The 16,332-nt window shown below is 44.8% G+C and overlaps 1 protein-coding gene across 1 annotated transcript in view; it reads left to right on the top strand.

Annotated features, from left to right (window-relative positions):
- The window catches only part of LOC310867055 (ras-GEF domain-containing family member 1B-like), a 123,506-nt gene extending 108,778 nt beyond the window's left edge, over window positions 1-14,728 (top strand). The window contains exons 13-18 of the mRNA XM_083776848.1: window positions 4,742-4,821; window positions 5,561-5,656; window positions 9,952-10,047; window positions 11,829-11,958; window positions 13,136-13,208; window positions 14,668-14,728. Coding sequence (XP_083632974.1) covers window positions 4,742-4,821; window positions 5,561-5,656; window positions 9,952-10,047; window positions 11,829-11,958; window positions 13,136-13,208; window positions 14,668-14,692 — 500 coding nt within the window. The 3' untranslated portion in view covers window positions 14,693-14,728. The remainder of the gene's footprint in view (window positions 1-4,741; window positions 4,822-5,560; window positions 5,657-9,951; window positions 10,048-11,828; window positions 11,959-13,135; window positions 13,209-14,667) is intronic.
- The last annotated feature ends 1,604 nt before the right edge of the window (window positions 14,729-16,332 follow it).

Genomic DNA, 16,332 nt, shown 5'->3' with positions numbered 1-16,332 from the left:
GATTGTAGATCAGATATTTTCAGCATTATCTAAGTGGCCCAGGGGAAGAGTGCATCTGGTCAGGCTTATCAGCCCTATACGGGCACTGGGGTGGGGGGGGGAGGGGACAAACAACGACTCATCCAGGCCTGGGCAGATGGTCATCTGTGGCCAGAGAGAGAGAGAGAGAGAGTTGGAGGGAGGAGGGGGAGGTTGGGGGGAGGGGGGGGGGGGGGCTATTAAAGACGGATAGAGAGAGAGCGTTTTCGGGAAGGTGGGGGAGGGGCTGAGGAGGAGGAGGGATTTGGTGGTGTGACGGAGGGGTGGGGTGGGGTGGGGAGGGGAGGGGAGGGGAGGGGAGGGGAGGGGAGGGGGGAGGGGAGGGGAGGAGAGGAGAGGAGAGGGAGGAGAGGAGAGGGGAGGGAGGGGAGGGGAGGGGAGGGAGGGGAGGGAGGGGTGGGGTGGAGTGGGGAGGGGTGGGGTGGGGAGGGGAGGGGAGGGAGGAGGGGAGGGGAGGAGAGGAGAGGAGAGGGGAGGGGAGGGGAGGGGAGGGGAGGGGAGGGAGGGGTGGGGTGGAGTGGGGAGGGGTGGGGTGGAGATGACTGTATCAGAGTGCCAGCTGTCCCTTTCCTTTCTGTGCCCGGCGTTGTCGTCCCCAGGGGCAGAGGGAGAGAGAGAGACACACACACACACGCACACACACACACGCACGCACACACACACACACACACACACATATCTATACAAAAAATTGTACAGATCAAAAATAGTAGTAGTAGTTTTGTTTTGTTGTTTTTGTTGTTTTTTTGTCTTTGTTCCTATTAACTGTATTGTCCTGTCTGTCTTTGTTTTTGTTTTTGTTTTATGTTATGTTTGTCTGTTTTTGTTTTGTTTTCTTGTTTTTGTTTTTTTTTCCCCTTCTGTTTGCTTCGTTGTATTATTTTACCTATGAAAGCCATTTATCTGTCAGAAGGGTAGGCACTGTAAGCGTATAGGCTTCAGCCTACACCTTTTTGGTCAATGTTGCTTTTGCAAAAAGAAAAAGCAGGCATGAGATGAGATGAGATATACTTTATTAAATCCACGAAGGGGAAATTGAAGCGTTACAACAGCATAACAACTACTGGACAGACAGAAAAACAGACACAAATGGACATGATCACACAAGACCAGGACAACCAAGGACCATATGCCTTAGGCACTGTATTGATTTGTTTTAATGACCAAAATAAATAAACTCTACTCTCTACTCTACTCTGCACGCACGCACACACACACACACACACACACGCACGCACGCACGCAGGCAAAGAGGAGGGGGGGGAGGCCCCCACTCTGGGGGTAGCAGCGTTGTGGGAAGATGATGATGGCATCATATTAGCGTAGCTGATTAGAGTTGGACCCAGAATGCAGACGATGGGAAAACCGCCTCCTGTCACTGTGTCCCCATTACGCCTGACCTCCCGGTGTCTGCTCCCCCCCGCTCGCCCCTTAACCCGTTCTGACCTGAGATCAGATTCTATAAACATGTCTTCTACATTCCTGACAGTTTTCCATTCTGACCTGAGATCAGATTCTAAAAATGTCTTCTAAATCCTGATGGTTTTCATTCTGACCTGAGATCAGATTCTAAACATGTCTTCTACATTCCTGACAGTTTTCCATTCTGACCTGAGATCAGATTCTAAAAAAATGTCTTCTACATTCATGACAGTTTTCCATTCTGACCTGAGATCAGATTCTAAAAATGTCTTCTACATCCTGACAGTTTTCCATTCTGACCTGAGATCAGATTCTATAGAAATGTTTTCTACATTCCTGACAGTTTCCTGAGATCAGATTCTATAAAAATGTCTTCTACATCCTGACAGTTTTCATTCTGACCTGAGATCAGATTCTAAAAATGTCTTCTATATCCTGACAGTTTTCTGAAAAAGCTATGTTTACTATGTCAGTCGTTCTTCGATTTAAAAAAAAATAGCAGACTTACAAGCTCGTAGCGCGCCACTCGGTGGCGCGCTACGAGCTTGTAGATCTGCTATTTTTCCAATAGCTTAAAGCATAACATGATGCGGGAACACCAAAAGGGGTTCCCGCCCAGAATGGGTTAATAAGATGTCCCCGTGTCGACCTGACGGGGAACGAGGAACGAGTTGTTGTGGGAATGGAAGCACCGTGCGGGACGTCCCACATTGACCCAATTTGGGCAGGAACCCCCCTTTTGGTGTTTTAACCCATTCTGACCTGAGATCAGATTCTAAACATGTCTTCTACATCCTGACAGTTTTCCATTCTGACCTGAGATCAGATTAAAAAAAATGTCTTGCAATGTCAGTCGCTCTTTGGTTTAAAAAAAAATATAGCAGACCTACAAGCTCGTAGCGCGCCACTCGGTGGCCCGCTATGAGCTTGTAGATCTGCTATTTTTTTTAAATGGCTAAAGCACGACATGATGCTAACCCGCCCCAAAATGGGTTAAGCATTATGTTGTGCTTTAGCTGTTGAAAAATAGCAGATCTACAAGCTTGTATAGTCGATCTGCTATTGTTGAAAATATAGCATCATCTTTGAATATATATATTCTTTCAGAGTGAGCGTTTTGAACTCAAATCTTTGCTTCTTAATTTGCCCCCTTGGAACAACATGTTTTCAGATGGCGGGGGGGGGGGGGGGGGGGTGCTGGCAACCAATTAAACAATATTTTTGGGGGGACTTTTATTTATTTATTGACCCCACTGGGGTTATTCAGGCGGGGAAAGATAGTACAGTGAAATCATGTGTGTTAATTTATCCGTAACTCTCAGGAGTTCAAAGTGTAATTAGTCAACATTTAATCACTAGATAGACGGTCCATGCTAAACCCAAGCCCCTTAAAACAGTTTCCCTGCCAGGAATGGTTTACTCCAGGTTACTGGCACTGCTATTTACGACATGTGTTTTAATCCGCCGTATTGTAATAAATAAAAATAAACTCTGTCTTCGCCGCGGAGATAGAGACTAGATGGTTTCGTTTTGATGACGAAACCGGAAATCGTCACATGCTGTGGGGCTGCTAGGGCTTCTGGGAAATTGAGGCCGATGCAAATGAACGGGGTACAACGCCTCATGGAGGCGGGTCTTGTGCTGCGTCTTCCGGGTGCACCAAGATGGTGGCTGGTTTTCACGGATCAAAAGGCCAAATAATTCAGCGCGTATGCTCTAAAGGTAATACAACAATCTCGGCAGCGTAGGGTATTTGATTAAAATGCGGGTTACGCGTTTTATTCAGTCAAACTGTTTTAAACTACTTTGCTTCTCCCCAGCTGATGGCTGCTAAGATGGTCATGATGAGCGCTTGGGTGCGGGGCTGTTTCTTAGGGCAAAGCGTCTCGCTCATGGACACTTTTGGACACATTGACCTTCGGTGGTCTTCTGGGGATCAAACGGCCTCCTTATAATCCCATAGTCGTGCAAAATCCCATCCACTAATCTAATATACGGAGACCTTCCCTGTGTTTCTACTAGGGCCGGGACTAATTGCGATTAATTACGATTAATTAACTACAGAAAAATTAATGCATTAAAAAAAATTACGCATTTTAATCGCACTATTCTTTTCACCGCGGAACGTTGTCACTGGACAGTTTTCAGACGGACCTGCGCACCAAGTGTCCGTGACAATAACACCACCAGACAGTTCACCAGACTGGGGGAAGCCGCTGAGATCACTTTGCTTGTCCCTGTGAATTGGAAATAGGATTTAAAAGGCTATCCGATGGTAGCGTGGATTACAGCACAGTTGTGTGCAATTATTCAATAAAGAATTATTACCCCTATTACTACAAAAACAATGTTTTATTGCTTAAACTTATGTATTCGCTATTCATTGATTCACTAGTATACCAAAATCCATTTGAAAAAATTGCTTTCTCACTGTTCTCGGGTCAAATAATGATATGCGATTAATCTAGATTAATTAATCGCAAAGCCTCTGATTAATTAGATATTTTTTTTTAATTGAGTCCCAGCTCTAGTTTCTACACTAGTCCACCCATCGACTGATCTAATATACGGCAACCTTCCCTGTGTTTCTACACTAGTCCACCCATCGACTGATCTAATATACGGCAACCTTCCCTGTGTTTCTACACTAGTCCACCCATCGACTGATCTAATATACGGAGACCTTCCCTGTGTTTCTACACTAGTCCACCCATCGACTGATCTAATATACGAGACCTTCCCTGTGTTTCTACACTAGTCCACCCATCGACTGATCTAATATACGGCAACCTTCCCTGTGTTTCTACACTAGTCCACCCATCGACTGATCTAATATACGGCAACCTTCCCTGTGTTTCTACACTAGTCCACCCATCGACTGATCTAATATACGGAGACCTTCCCTGTGTTTCTACACTAGTCCACCCATCGACTGATCTAATATACGAGACCTTCCCTGTGTTTCTACACTAGTCCACCCATCGACTGATCTAATATACGGAGACCTTCCCTGTGTTTCTACACTAGTCCACCCATCGACTGATCTAATATACTGAGATCAGATTAAAAAAATGTCTTCTACACTCTACAGTACACGCTGACAGTTTTCTGAAAAAGCCATGTTTCTATGTCAGTCGTTCTTCGATTTTTCAAAAATAGCAGACATACAAGCTCATAGCACGCCACTCGGTGGCGCGCTATGAGCTTGTAGGTCTGAGCTATGAGCTTGCAGCCGTGATGAACATGAGTCTAACGTCTGTCTCCTTCGCTCTCTTTGCAGCCGGGATGAACATGAGTCCGGTGTCTCGACTAAAGAAGACCTGGGCCAAGGTCAAGACTGCCAAGTTCGACATCCTGGAGGTGAGAACCTGCGTGCGGTTTGTTTGATGGGGTTCAAAGGGTGTGTTAGGGACGGTTTGATGGGGGTTCAAAGGGTGTGTTAGGGACGGTTTGATGGGGGTTCAAAGGGTGTGTTAGGGACGGTTTGATGGGGGTTCGAAGGGTGTGTTAGGGATGTGTAAATGTGTGTCCAAAGTGAAAATCGATTTGTATAATTCAACTTAACGATTCATCTATTAATTGTTTGGTCAGTCAGTCAGCCAGCCAGCCAGCCAGCCAGTCAGTCAGTCAGTCAGTCAGTCAGTCAGTCAGTCAGTGAGTCAGCTAGTCAGTCAGTCAATCATGCAGCTACACAGACACATCCCAGGCACACTTTGGTATGGCCTATAGCCCTGTCCTGTTTGGATGACAATATTGCCTTTCCAACAGATTTTCATTTAAAAAAGAAAACGGGGGAAAAAAGAGATGACATGACAGACTGTTCAGCTGTGAGTGGACGACGCCATAATAAAGCATTACACTTTGTTTGCAAGAGGGTCCACCATGTTCAATTCACCATAACATTTAGAGACGTACAAATAGACGCTTCTATGTATAGCCAAAAACAGGAAATCATCATAAAGGAGGTAAAAAGGGGATAAAATACAGTGAGGGGAAAATGGGGGAGATGTCTTTCTATGTCAGTCGTTCTAAGATTTTTCAAAAAATGACAAATGTCATCCTTCTCCTTCTTCTTCTCTTGTTGTTGTTGTTTCTGCAGCACCAGATGGATCCTTCCAGCAACTTCTACAACTACAGGACGTCTCTGAGAGGCGCCACGCAGCGCTCGCTGACGGCCAATAGCAGCAGAGAGAAGGTGAGGAGACCGCCCCCCTCCCCCTTTGCCCCTCCCCCCCCCCCCCCCTCCTCACTGACGGCCAATAGCAGCACAGAGAAGATGAGGAGGAAACCCGAGTGATCTAGTAGGAGAGTGGTGAGTGATCTCGCTGCAAAGCGGGGCGCTATGGGGCGATATAGTTCCACACATTGGGAACTATATCCCATTGAGATAGAATGAGCACTTCCTCATTCCATTCAAGGAAGCTCTGAGAGCTCTCAGAGCTTCCTTGATTCCATTGTTACAATGGGAGTCAACGTTCTAGTGTCGCCTCTCTCTCTCTCTCTCTCTCTCTCTCTCTCTCTGACTAGATTATTTTTACTCTGGGGGAAAAACAGCCCCGTTGAGAAATCACTTCCAGTTCCACCTGTTCCTCCTGTTTTATTAATTGTTGCGTGACGCAGTTCCGCGGGTCGGTCCTATACTCGACGGCACGCACGGGAACCGCTCCGTCGTCCCGCTATACCGGAAAGATGAGCAGGTTTAAAGAAAAACAGGGTTATGTATAGTATAAAAGCGTTGAGAGATTGCTATCGAACGCCTTCCTCCAGGCCTCTTTCATGTCCGGAGAGAACGGCCTAGAAACGGCAGAGTGGGATGACGTGGACTTACTTAGAAAACATGAACCCATTCTGACCTGAGATCAGATTCATACGAGGGTTTCCACTGGACACACACTGGTCTCATTAACGCATTCTGACCTGAGATCAGATTCTAAAAAAATTCAGTCGTTCTTCGATTTTTCGAAAAATAGCAGACCTACCAGCTCGTAGCGCGCCACTCGGTGGCGCGCTACGAGCTTGTAGATCTGCTATTTTTCAATAGCTAAAGCATGACATGACGCTGACACCAAAAGGGGTTCCCGTTCAGAACGGGTTTAACCCATTTAGACCGGACTTCGAAATGTAAACAAAATGTCAGTTTTCTGAAATGCTAGCCATGTTTCTATATATCAGTGGTGCTCAATATTCCATGCCAAGGACCCCCATAATTATCTGCAATTGCCCCCCCCCCCCCCATCTGAAAAAGCAAAGTTTTGAGTTGAAAACGTTCGCTCTGAAAGAATATATATATTCCAAAAGATTTGCGCCACATTTTCACGACTTTTCAAAAAATGGCAGATTGATTGATTGAAATATTTATTAACAGTTTGCAGAATTACAGTATACATCTCAAGCACAGACTCAATACAGAGACTGTCAACTGTGAGTGGACGACCCGATTAAGCATTACACTTGTTTACAACAGGGTCCACCGTGTTCAATTCATCAAAACATTTAGAGACGTACAAATGGACACTTCTATATAGTTAAAGAACAGAACCGGAATTCACCGGTGCCGCGCTATGAGCTGTATGTAGATCTGCTGTTTTTCAATATAGCTAAAGTAGAAAATGATGCTTAAAAAAACACCAAAAATGGATTCCCGCCCAGAATGGGTTAAGACCCCCCCACCCCCCGCTACAAAAACATGCCTTCGTTCGTCCCGTGACATTGAGGCTCATTTCGGGGCCTCGTTAACTTCGGCGAGTGGCGTTCCCGTCGAGTTCCCCCTCGTTATCTTCAGAGAGAGAGAGAGAGAGAGAAAGAGAGAGAGAGAGAGAAAGTTGCATAACAAGGAGACACACGACAGGACGTTAATAACTCGGCCCTGATGCAGAAGTCAGGGTATGATGTGGGTCATCGTGGCGTGTAGCATGTAGCGTGTAGCATGTAGCGTGTAGCGTGTAGCATGTAGCGTGTAGAGTGTAGCATTTGTTTATCACTGTTTGTTTTCACTGAACGAAAACTACATGGAAACTAAGCCATGGTGACTCAAACTACACGGAAACTAAGCCATGGTGACTCAAACTACACGGAAACTAAGCCATGGTGACTCAAACTACACGGAAACTAAGCCATGGTGACTCAAACTACACGGAAACTAAGCCATGGTGACTCAAACTACATGGAAACTAAGCCATGGTGACTCAAACTACATGGAAACTAAGCCATGGTGACTCAAACTACATGGAAACTAAGCCATGGTGACTCAAACTACATGGAAACTAAGCCATGGTGACTCAAACCACATGGAAACTAAGCCATGGTGACTCAAACTACATGGAAACTAAGCCATGGTGACTCAAACTACATGGAAACTAAGCCATGGTGACTCAAACTACATGGAAACTAAGCCATGGTGACTCAAACCACACGGAAACTAAGCCATGGTGACTCAAACTACACGGAAACTAAGCCATGGTGACTCAAACTACACGGAAACTAAGCCATGGTGTCTCAAACTACACGGAAACTAAGCCATGGTGACTCAAACTACATGGAAACTAAGCCATGGTGTCTCAAACTACACGGAAACTAAGCCATGGTGACTCAAACTACATGGAAACTAAGCCATGGTGTCTCAAACTACACGGAAACTAAGCCATGGTGACTCAAACTACACGGAAACTAAGCCATGGTGACTCAAACCACACGGAAACTAAGCCATGGTGACTCAAACCACATGGAAACTAAGCCATGGTGACTCAAACTACACGGAAACTAAGCCATGGTGACTCAAACTACACGGAAACTAAGCCATGGTGACTCAAACTACACGGAAACTAAGCCATGACAAACTAAGACTAAACGTGTAGTGACAATTTCGTCGGCAGATATTTATAAACTAGACTAAAGATGTCAGGAAGGGGACTATAGTGGACAAGAGATCTAGTCATTTTACACTCTGTTGCATGCTGGAAATCTATACAAGCTCGTAGATTGTAGCTTGTAGATCGGCTATTTTCAGCGCGTGTAAAAAATCATTACGTCATTACGGCGACGGCCTGCCATCAAATCCATTTCAGTCGACTAAATCAACTGTATAGTTTAGTCGTGCTAAAACATGCTGTAACAATGAAGACTCAAGGAAGGGGCCCCTCGTGGGGTTTGTGGGAGTTGCATAAGGACCAGACAGGAGGATGTTGTTGTCCTGCTAGAGGTCTGCAGACATGCAGCGTCTCCTCGGGAGTACTTTGACCCATTCTGACCTGAGATCAGATTCTAAGAAATGTCTTCTATGTCAGTCGCTCTTCGATTTTTTCAAAAATAGCAGATCTACAAGCTCGTAGCGCGCCACTCGGTGGCGCGCTACGAGCTTGTAGATCTGCTATTTTTCAATAGCTAAAGCATAACATGATGCTAACACCAAAATGGGTTCCCGTTCAGAATGGGTTAAGCTCTAGTGTCCAAAACAAAGACTCTTGTTGCCATTACGGTACGGTACGGTATACAGAACGTGATGTTCTTCTCAGCTGCTCCTGACGGGACGGAGGAGGAGGAGGAGGAGGAGGGGGGGAGGAGAACATTCTGGATAACGAACGGAACATTCCGGACATTCTGTAGCCCGACGGCGGCAGGCTGGGCCGGGCCCTCTCTCTGTCTGACCCTCTCACACACTGACCTGACCCACCCGGGCTACTGGTGACAGTAGCGCGTGTGTGTGTGTGTGTGTGTGTGTGCGTGTGTGTGTGTGAGACACGTGTGTGTGTGTGAGACACGTGTGTGTGTCGCGATGCGACGCATTGTGATCTTGTAGTTCTGCCATTTTCAAAAGATTCTAAGTTTAAACATTTGAAAACTTTGGAAAATAACCGGGGACATTCCGCACAATGAGTACTTTTACTTTTGGTTACTTTATTTAAGTACATTTTGACGCCAATACTTTTCCGGACTTTCACTTGTAACGTAAAGTACTTCTACCTCGCAGCATGTATACCTTTGCTTAAGTAAAACATCTGAGTACCGGTACTCTTTCCACCGCTGGTCGCTGCCTTGCTGTTGGCTGAATGTGTAATGTAATGTAATGTAATGTAATGTAATGTAATTTAATGTAATGTAATGTAATGTAATGTAATGTAATGTAATGTAATCTCCTTTCAATGAAACCAACCTGTCTGTCTCTCTCTGTCTCCTTTCAATGAAACCAACCCGTCTGTCTCTCTCTGTCTCCTTTCAATGAAACCAACCCGTCTGTCTCTCTCTCTGTCTCCTTTCAATGAAACCAACCCGTCTGTCTCTCTCTCTGTCTCCTTTCAATGAAACCAACCCGTCTGTCTCTCTCTCTGTCTCCTTTCAATGAAACCAACCCGTCTGTCTCTCTCTGTCTCCTTTCAATGAAACCAACCCGTCTGTCTCTCTCTCTGTCTCCTTTCAATGAAACCAACCCGTCTGTCTCTCTCTCTGTCTCTTTTCAATGAAACCAACCCGTCTGTCTCTCTCTCTGTCTCCCAGATCGTCGTCCCCTTCTTCAGCCTCCTGATCAAAGACCTCTACTTCCTCAACGAGGGATGCACCAGCCGGCTACAGAGTGGACAGGTCAACTTTGAGGTGAGCACTACTGCAGAGTGGACAGGTCAACTTTGAGGTGAGGACTAGACTGCAGAGTGGACAGGTCACCTTTGAGGTGAGCACTAGACTACAGAGTGGACAGGTCACCTTTGAGGTGAGCACTAGACTACAGAGAGGACAGGTCAATTTTGAGGTGAGCACTACTGCAGAGTGGACAGGTCAACTTTGAGGTGAGGACCACTTCAGAGTGGACAGGTCACCTTTGAGGTGAGCACTAGACTGCAGAGTGGACAGGTCACCTTTGAGGTGAGGACTAGACTACAGAGTGGACAGGTCACCTTTGAGGTGAGCACTAGACTACAGAGAGGACAGGTCAACTTTGAGGTGAGCACTACTGCAGAGTGGACAGGTCAACTTTGAGGTGAGGACCACTTCAGAGTGGACAGGTCACCTTTGAGGTGAGCACTAGACTGCAGAGTGGACAGGTCACCTTTGAGGTGAGGACCACTGCAGAGTGGACAGGTCACCTTTGAGGTGAGCACTAGGCTGCAGAGTGGACAGGTCAACTTTGAGGTGAGGACTAGGCTGCAGAGTGGACAGGTCACCTTTGAGGTGAGCACTAGGCTGCAGAGTGGACAGGTCACCTTTGAGGTGAGGACTAGACTACAGAGTGGACAGGTCAACTTTGAGGTGAGCACCACTACAGAGTGGACAGGTAACAAGGAGGCTCTATGAGCTTGTAGATCTGCTATTTTTCAATAGCTAATAGATAACACCAAAATGGGTTCCCGCCCCAAAATGGGTTAAGCTGAATACCTAATTCAATACTAATAAAAAAAAATAATATATATATATATATATATAAAATGACTAAAACGAAGACTAAATATACTGACAATTTTGTCGACAAATAAAAACTAGACTAAAATGTTAATAAGGGACTAGTGTACAAGAGATCCACTATAAGTCATTTTACACTTGGTTGCATGCTGAAAAATAGCCGACACGTTGTGAGCTTGTAGATCGGCTATTTTCAGCAAGTGTAAAAACGACGGCATCAAGACCCGCCAAAATACATTTACGACTTTACGACTAAAACTAGACTAACACTAAGACATTTCCAGGTGACTAAAATGTGACTAAGACTAAATGGAGTTTCAGTCCAAAGACTATGACTAAAACTAAAATAGAAATTTGCTGCCAAAAACAACACTGACTTGAGAGCTGTATGTATGTTTCCCTGCTGGCTCTGACTGGTGGTGTCTTCACTGCCTGACTGGGATATGTCATGTTCTGTTTTAGTTTTAGTCATAGTCTCCTGAATAGTTTTCACTTAGTCTTAGTCACATTTAGTCAACTGGAATGTATAATGTTAGTCTAGTTTTAGTCGACTAAATGTCATACGATTTTAGTCGACTAAATCTACAGGTGATTTAGTCGACTAAAATGTATTTTTGCTGGCCTTGTTGCCGTCATAATGACTTATTTTACACTTGCTGAAAATAGCCGATCTACAAGCTTGTCAGCATGCAACCAAGTGAAAAATGACTTATACTGGATCTCTTGTCCACTAGTCCCTTCCTGACATTTGAGTCTAGTTTTTATTTGTCGACGAAATTGTCAGTATATTTAGTCTCATAGTTTCAGTCACCATAGCACAGTTTTAATTTAGTTTCCATTTAGTTTTCGTCAGTGGAAAAAGGTAGTCGACGAACATGTTTTCGTCTTAGTTTTATAGTCGACGAAAACAACACTGGTGGCGTCTTCACTGCCTGACTGGGATGTGTTTGTTGTCTTCTCCCTTCCCGATGGCCTTTCAGAAATTCTGGGAGCTGGCCAAGCAGGTGAGCGAGTTCATGACCTGGAAGAAGGTGGAGTGTCCCTTTGAGAAGGACCGGAGGATCCTGCAGCACCTCCTTACCGCGCCCGTGTTCAGCGAGGACGGGAAAGGTATTTATCCCATTCTGACCTGAGATCAGATTCTAAAAAATGTCTTCTACATCCTGACGGCTTTCCATTCTGACCTGAGATCAGATTCTAAAAAAATTCTTCTACATCCTGACGGCTTTCCATTCTGACCTGAGATCAGATTCTAAAAAAATGTCTTCTACATCCTGACGGCTTTCCATTCTGACCTGAGATCAGATTCTAAAAAAAATGTCTTCTATGTCAGTCGCTCTTCGATTTTTTCAAAAATAGCAGACCTACAAGCTCGTAGCGCGCCACTCGGTGGCGCGCTATGAGCTTGTAGATCTGCTATTTTTCAATAGCTAAAGCATAACATAGTGCTAACACCAAAAGGGGTTCCCGCCTCAAAATGGGTTATTTCAGTTCAGTTATGGTTTTTTTACATGTTCCATAAAAGAAAAGGAGCTACCGCTATCTATAAAAGGTCTGCTGAACACGGGAGAGTTGTTGAAAAGTCTTAAGATGTGGTGCAAATCTTGTAATATATTCTTTCAGAGCGAACGTTTTTTAACTCAAATCTTTGCTTCTGGGGGGGGGGGCGTCCCTGGAACAACATATTTACAGATGGGGGTCGGCGGGGAAAATGTAATGTGTTCCTTCCACGCGCTATACGTCCAACCAGGGAAACTCCCCCCTGTCAGGTGTAAAGGAGCAACTTGGACACTCAGGCATGAAGGAAGCATGAGTTCAAGTCTGTTGCTCTCCCCTTGTCCCCCATATATGGGGACTGGGTTGGTGGAGGGTGTGTGTAGAGCCCAGGATCACATTAGATGATTGACACAGGGGTGAGAAATGGGTTACAAAATCGTGGGATAAAAATGTATAAAAAAAATCACACACGTGTGAACTGAGTGGTGCAATCTCTCTCTCTCTCTCTATCTCTCTCTCTCTCTCACTCTCTCTCATTAGAGACACTACCCCTCTCACTGTTTCTGGCGCCCCCTACTGCTATTATTAAGTCACATACTCATGCTCGCACAGGGGTAGACACACACAAACAGGTACGAGGACATTGCAAGCTGGTTGTAGGAGTGGTTGCACCACTCAAAAATAAAAATGAAAAACTCTTCTCCTCAGAGCCGGTGGCCTGCCCCATGGCATCATATGAGAGGTCAGAACTAAAGCGTTTTGTGTCATGTGCTCTTCTCGTCCCCCACAGCACTGTGTCTGGCGTCGTACGAGAGTGAAGGCCCCGAGAACAACATGGAGAAGGACAGGTGGAAGTCCCTGAGGTGTGTGTGCACCCATTCATTCCTCCACCACCAGTGTTGTTTTTGGCAGCAAATTTCTATTTCAGTTTTAGTCTTTGTCTTCTGAATGGTTTTCATTTAGTTTTTTTTCACATTTTAGTCAACCGGAATGTTTTATTGTTAGTCTAGTTTTAGTCGACTGAATGTCATGAGATTTTAGTCGATTAAATCTACAGGTGATTTAGTCGACTAAAATGTGTTTTTGGAAGGCCTTGTTGCCGTCGTAATGACTGTTTTTACACTTGCGACCAAGTGTAAAATGACTTATACTGGACCTCCTGTCCACTAGTCCCCTTCCTGACATTTTAGTCTAGTTTTTATTTGTTGACGAAATTGTCAGTATATTTAGTCTTATAGTTTTAGTCACCATAGCTTAGTTTTCATTTAGTTTCCATTTAGTTTTCGTCAGTGAAAAAAGGTAGTCGACGAACATTTTTCGTCTTAGTTTTAGTCGACGAAAACAACACTGTTCACCACTAGTATCTAGTAGCACTAGTCCCTGAGGTGTGTACACCCATTCATTCCTCACCACTAGTATCTAGTACCACTAGTGGCACTAGTAGCACTAGTATCACTAGTATCACTAGTATCACTAGTCCCTGAGGTGTGATGTGTGTACACCCATTCATTCCTCACCACTAGTATCTGCTCTTCACAGGGACGTGTGCAGAGTGTTAGAGGGGCAGGGCCTGAAATCCCGTTTTGGACAAAAATAATGTTTATTTGATTTCTGTAAACTAAAAGGTGAGCCCACTGTCTTACGTCGTCATTTAGTGCCCTAAAAAAACAATAATTGTAAAAGTCCATATAGACTTGGCTGACAAATTATGTACGTCACAAGTGCTCTACACATAATCCCAGACTTTGGCTGCATGGTACTGAATTTGCAGCTCAACAACAACAAAAGCTAATTCATCCTAGTGTATGACGAAAGACAATTTCCTGGTCAATTAAAATCTCCATGATAGTACGATTTATTGCGCGCTGTTCTCTTTTCTGTCACGATAGACCTTTAATTAACCCTGCAAGACCCAGATACATTTCAAAAGAGATTTCAACCTTACTGCTACTAAAGTTTTATGCAAATGCAATGCACATTTATAATAATAATTAAAAGAATAATAATAAATTAATTATTTACATCTGGGGGATATCTTTCACCATAATAAATGTACATGTTCTAGACATTCTAATGATCACAAAAAAAAATATATATATATATTGCCGGAATTTTACTTACTTTTTTCATGGTTAAAGGTTAAAAAACTGAGTGCAGAGATTTTGAAGTTGTGATAATTTCAGCCTCTGTGGGGGGGTATTTATATGCAAATATCATGACCCAATGGGCATCGCAAAAGACTAAACAATGAACATCAAGGTGAAGAAATAACAGAAAACTACTTCTTTCTGTTGGTAAACAGCCTCCTGTTCTGTTCCGCAGGTCGTCTCTGCTGAGCGGGGTGTAGTGCGGTGGACGGTGAAGACAGAACGCTGACCCCTCCTGACAGGCAGAGTGCTCACGGTGCCCCCAGACAGACCCTCTTGACAGGCAGCAGAGTGCTCACGGTGCCCCCAGACAGACAGACAGACAGACAGACATTGTTGTCTTTGTCCAAATGAAGTATATCCCCCGTTTTGCAAAGGGAAGCGACAATCTCTACTACTTCGGCTGAAGAGGAATAGAAGGACTGTTTATTTTATTTTTTTAATTCCTCCCACGGTGTCAGATTTCTATAGAGGCTACTGAGTTTCTGTTTTTTTTTTACTTGACTCTTTTGTGCTATATATTTTGGGACAGCTGTTTTCTTATTTTTCCTCCTTTCATATCTCTTTGTATATGAATTTGTCTTGAGAACAGTGCTATGACCATCACCGTAATAGCCCAAGGGAGGTATTTTTCTTCTCCTAAAAGCTGTCGGTTCCGATTTATATATATGTCGGCTCACATTGGTGTCCCGATGCCGGGAAACGAGCAGGCGCGACGCGACGCGGTATATGATGAGCTTGTAGATCTGCCGTTTTCCGCCGCAGGATATATACCGTCGTACAGATGAACTGTGACGGCCAAGCTACAGCGGGCATGTGTGCGTTTGACGTATAAGCGCACTGCGCGCACGAAGTATGCGTGCGAAATGCCCCGCGGCTACACCAGATGTGTGGCGCGCGGTGAGATTTGTGCGGGACCTTCCGGGAGGATATATATAGATACGTGCCCATGGGGGGCATTATACGCACGTAAAAAAAATACGCGTAGGATGGCCCGCGGTATCCGTGCGTCTGGTGTATAGCTGGTATCATTGACATATATTGGTCCTAATCCAAACGCACTGTACGTAACGCGCGCAGTAAACGCATACGCACGCGCGCGCAAAGTTGCCCGGTGTAGCTTGGCCGTTACAGAGTAGACGCTTTAGTGTCAGCGGCTCCTCCTCCTCCTCCGCTGTCTTCAACATGTATTATCCACTGAAGCTAAACGTTAGCCGCGGGTCAGCTAACTCATTCATTCCCAACCTACAAAGATTCTGTCTCAAAATGCCAGCAATTCTGAGAACCGAGAAACTCCTCTCAAAATGTCAAAACCTTAAACGCAACGGCGGCTACAACAACTGTTGGATATGAGCTTAATACCTTTTGTATCGTAGTTTCTCGTATATAATTATGCATTTCTCCTGGTTTTATTACGTGTAATGAAGATGTCTTTGTGGTCCGTGTGTGTCACTAGTCGCCGGCCATACTTTGTATTTCTCTGCAGAAGTTCTATATATTTTGTGCTGTGTAAAAAAGAAAATGCACTGGCTGCATTTTTACACATGATGTGACGTAATGTTTATTTTTTTCCGGCGTGTGTATACATTCGTGTGCAGATAAGCCTCATCAGGAAACGGTCCCTTTTATCAAAGGGACTCTTTGGCCTTGTGCTTAACCCTTAATTCTGACCCGAGATCAGATCCTAAACATGCCTTCTACATCCTGACAGTTTTTCTGAGAAAGCCATGTTTCTGTGTCAGTCGTTCTTCTCGATTTTTCAAAAAATAGCAGACCTACAAGCTCGTAGCGCGCCACTCGGTGGCGCGCTATGAGCTTGTAGGTCTGCTATTTTTCAATA

This window comes from Protomyctophum parallelum (assembly GCF_964188405.1).
Source record: "Protomyctophum parallelum genome assembly, chromosome: 11".
Taxonomy (NCBI): Eukaryota; Metazoa; Chordata; class Actinopteri; order Myctophiformes; family Myctophidae; genus Protomyctophum; species Protomyctophum parallelum.
Note: the sequence above shows the minus strand (reverse complement) of the source record. Positions and strands in the feature narration are given on the sequence as shown.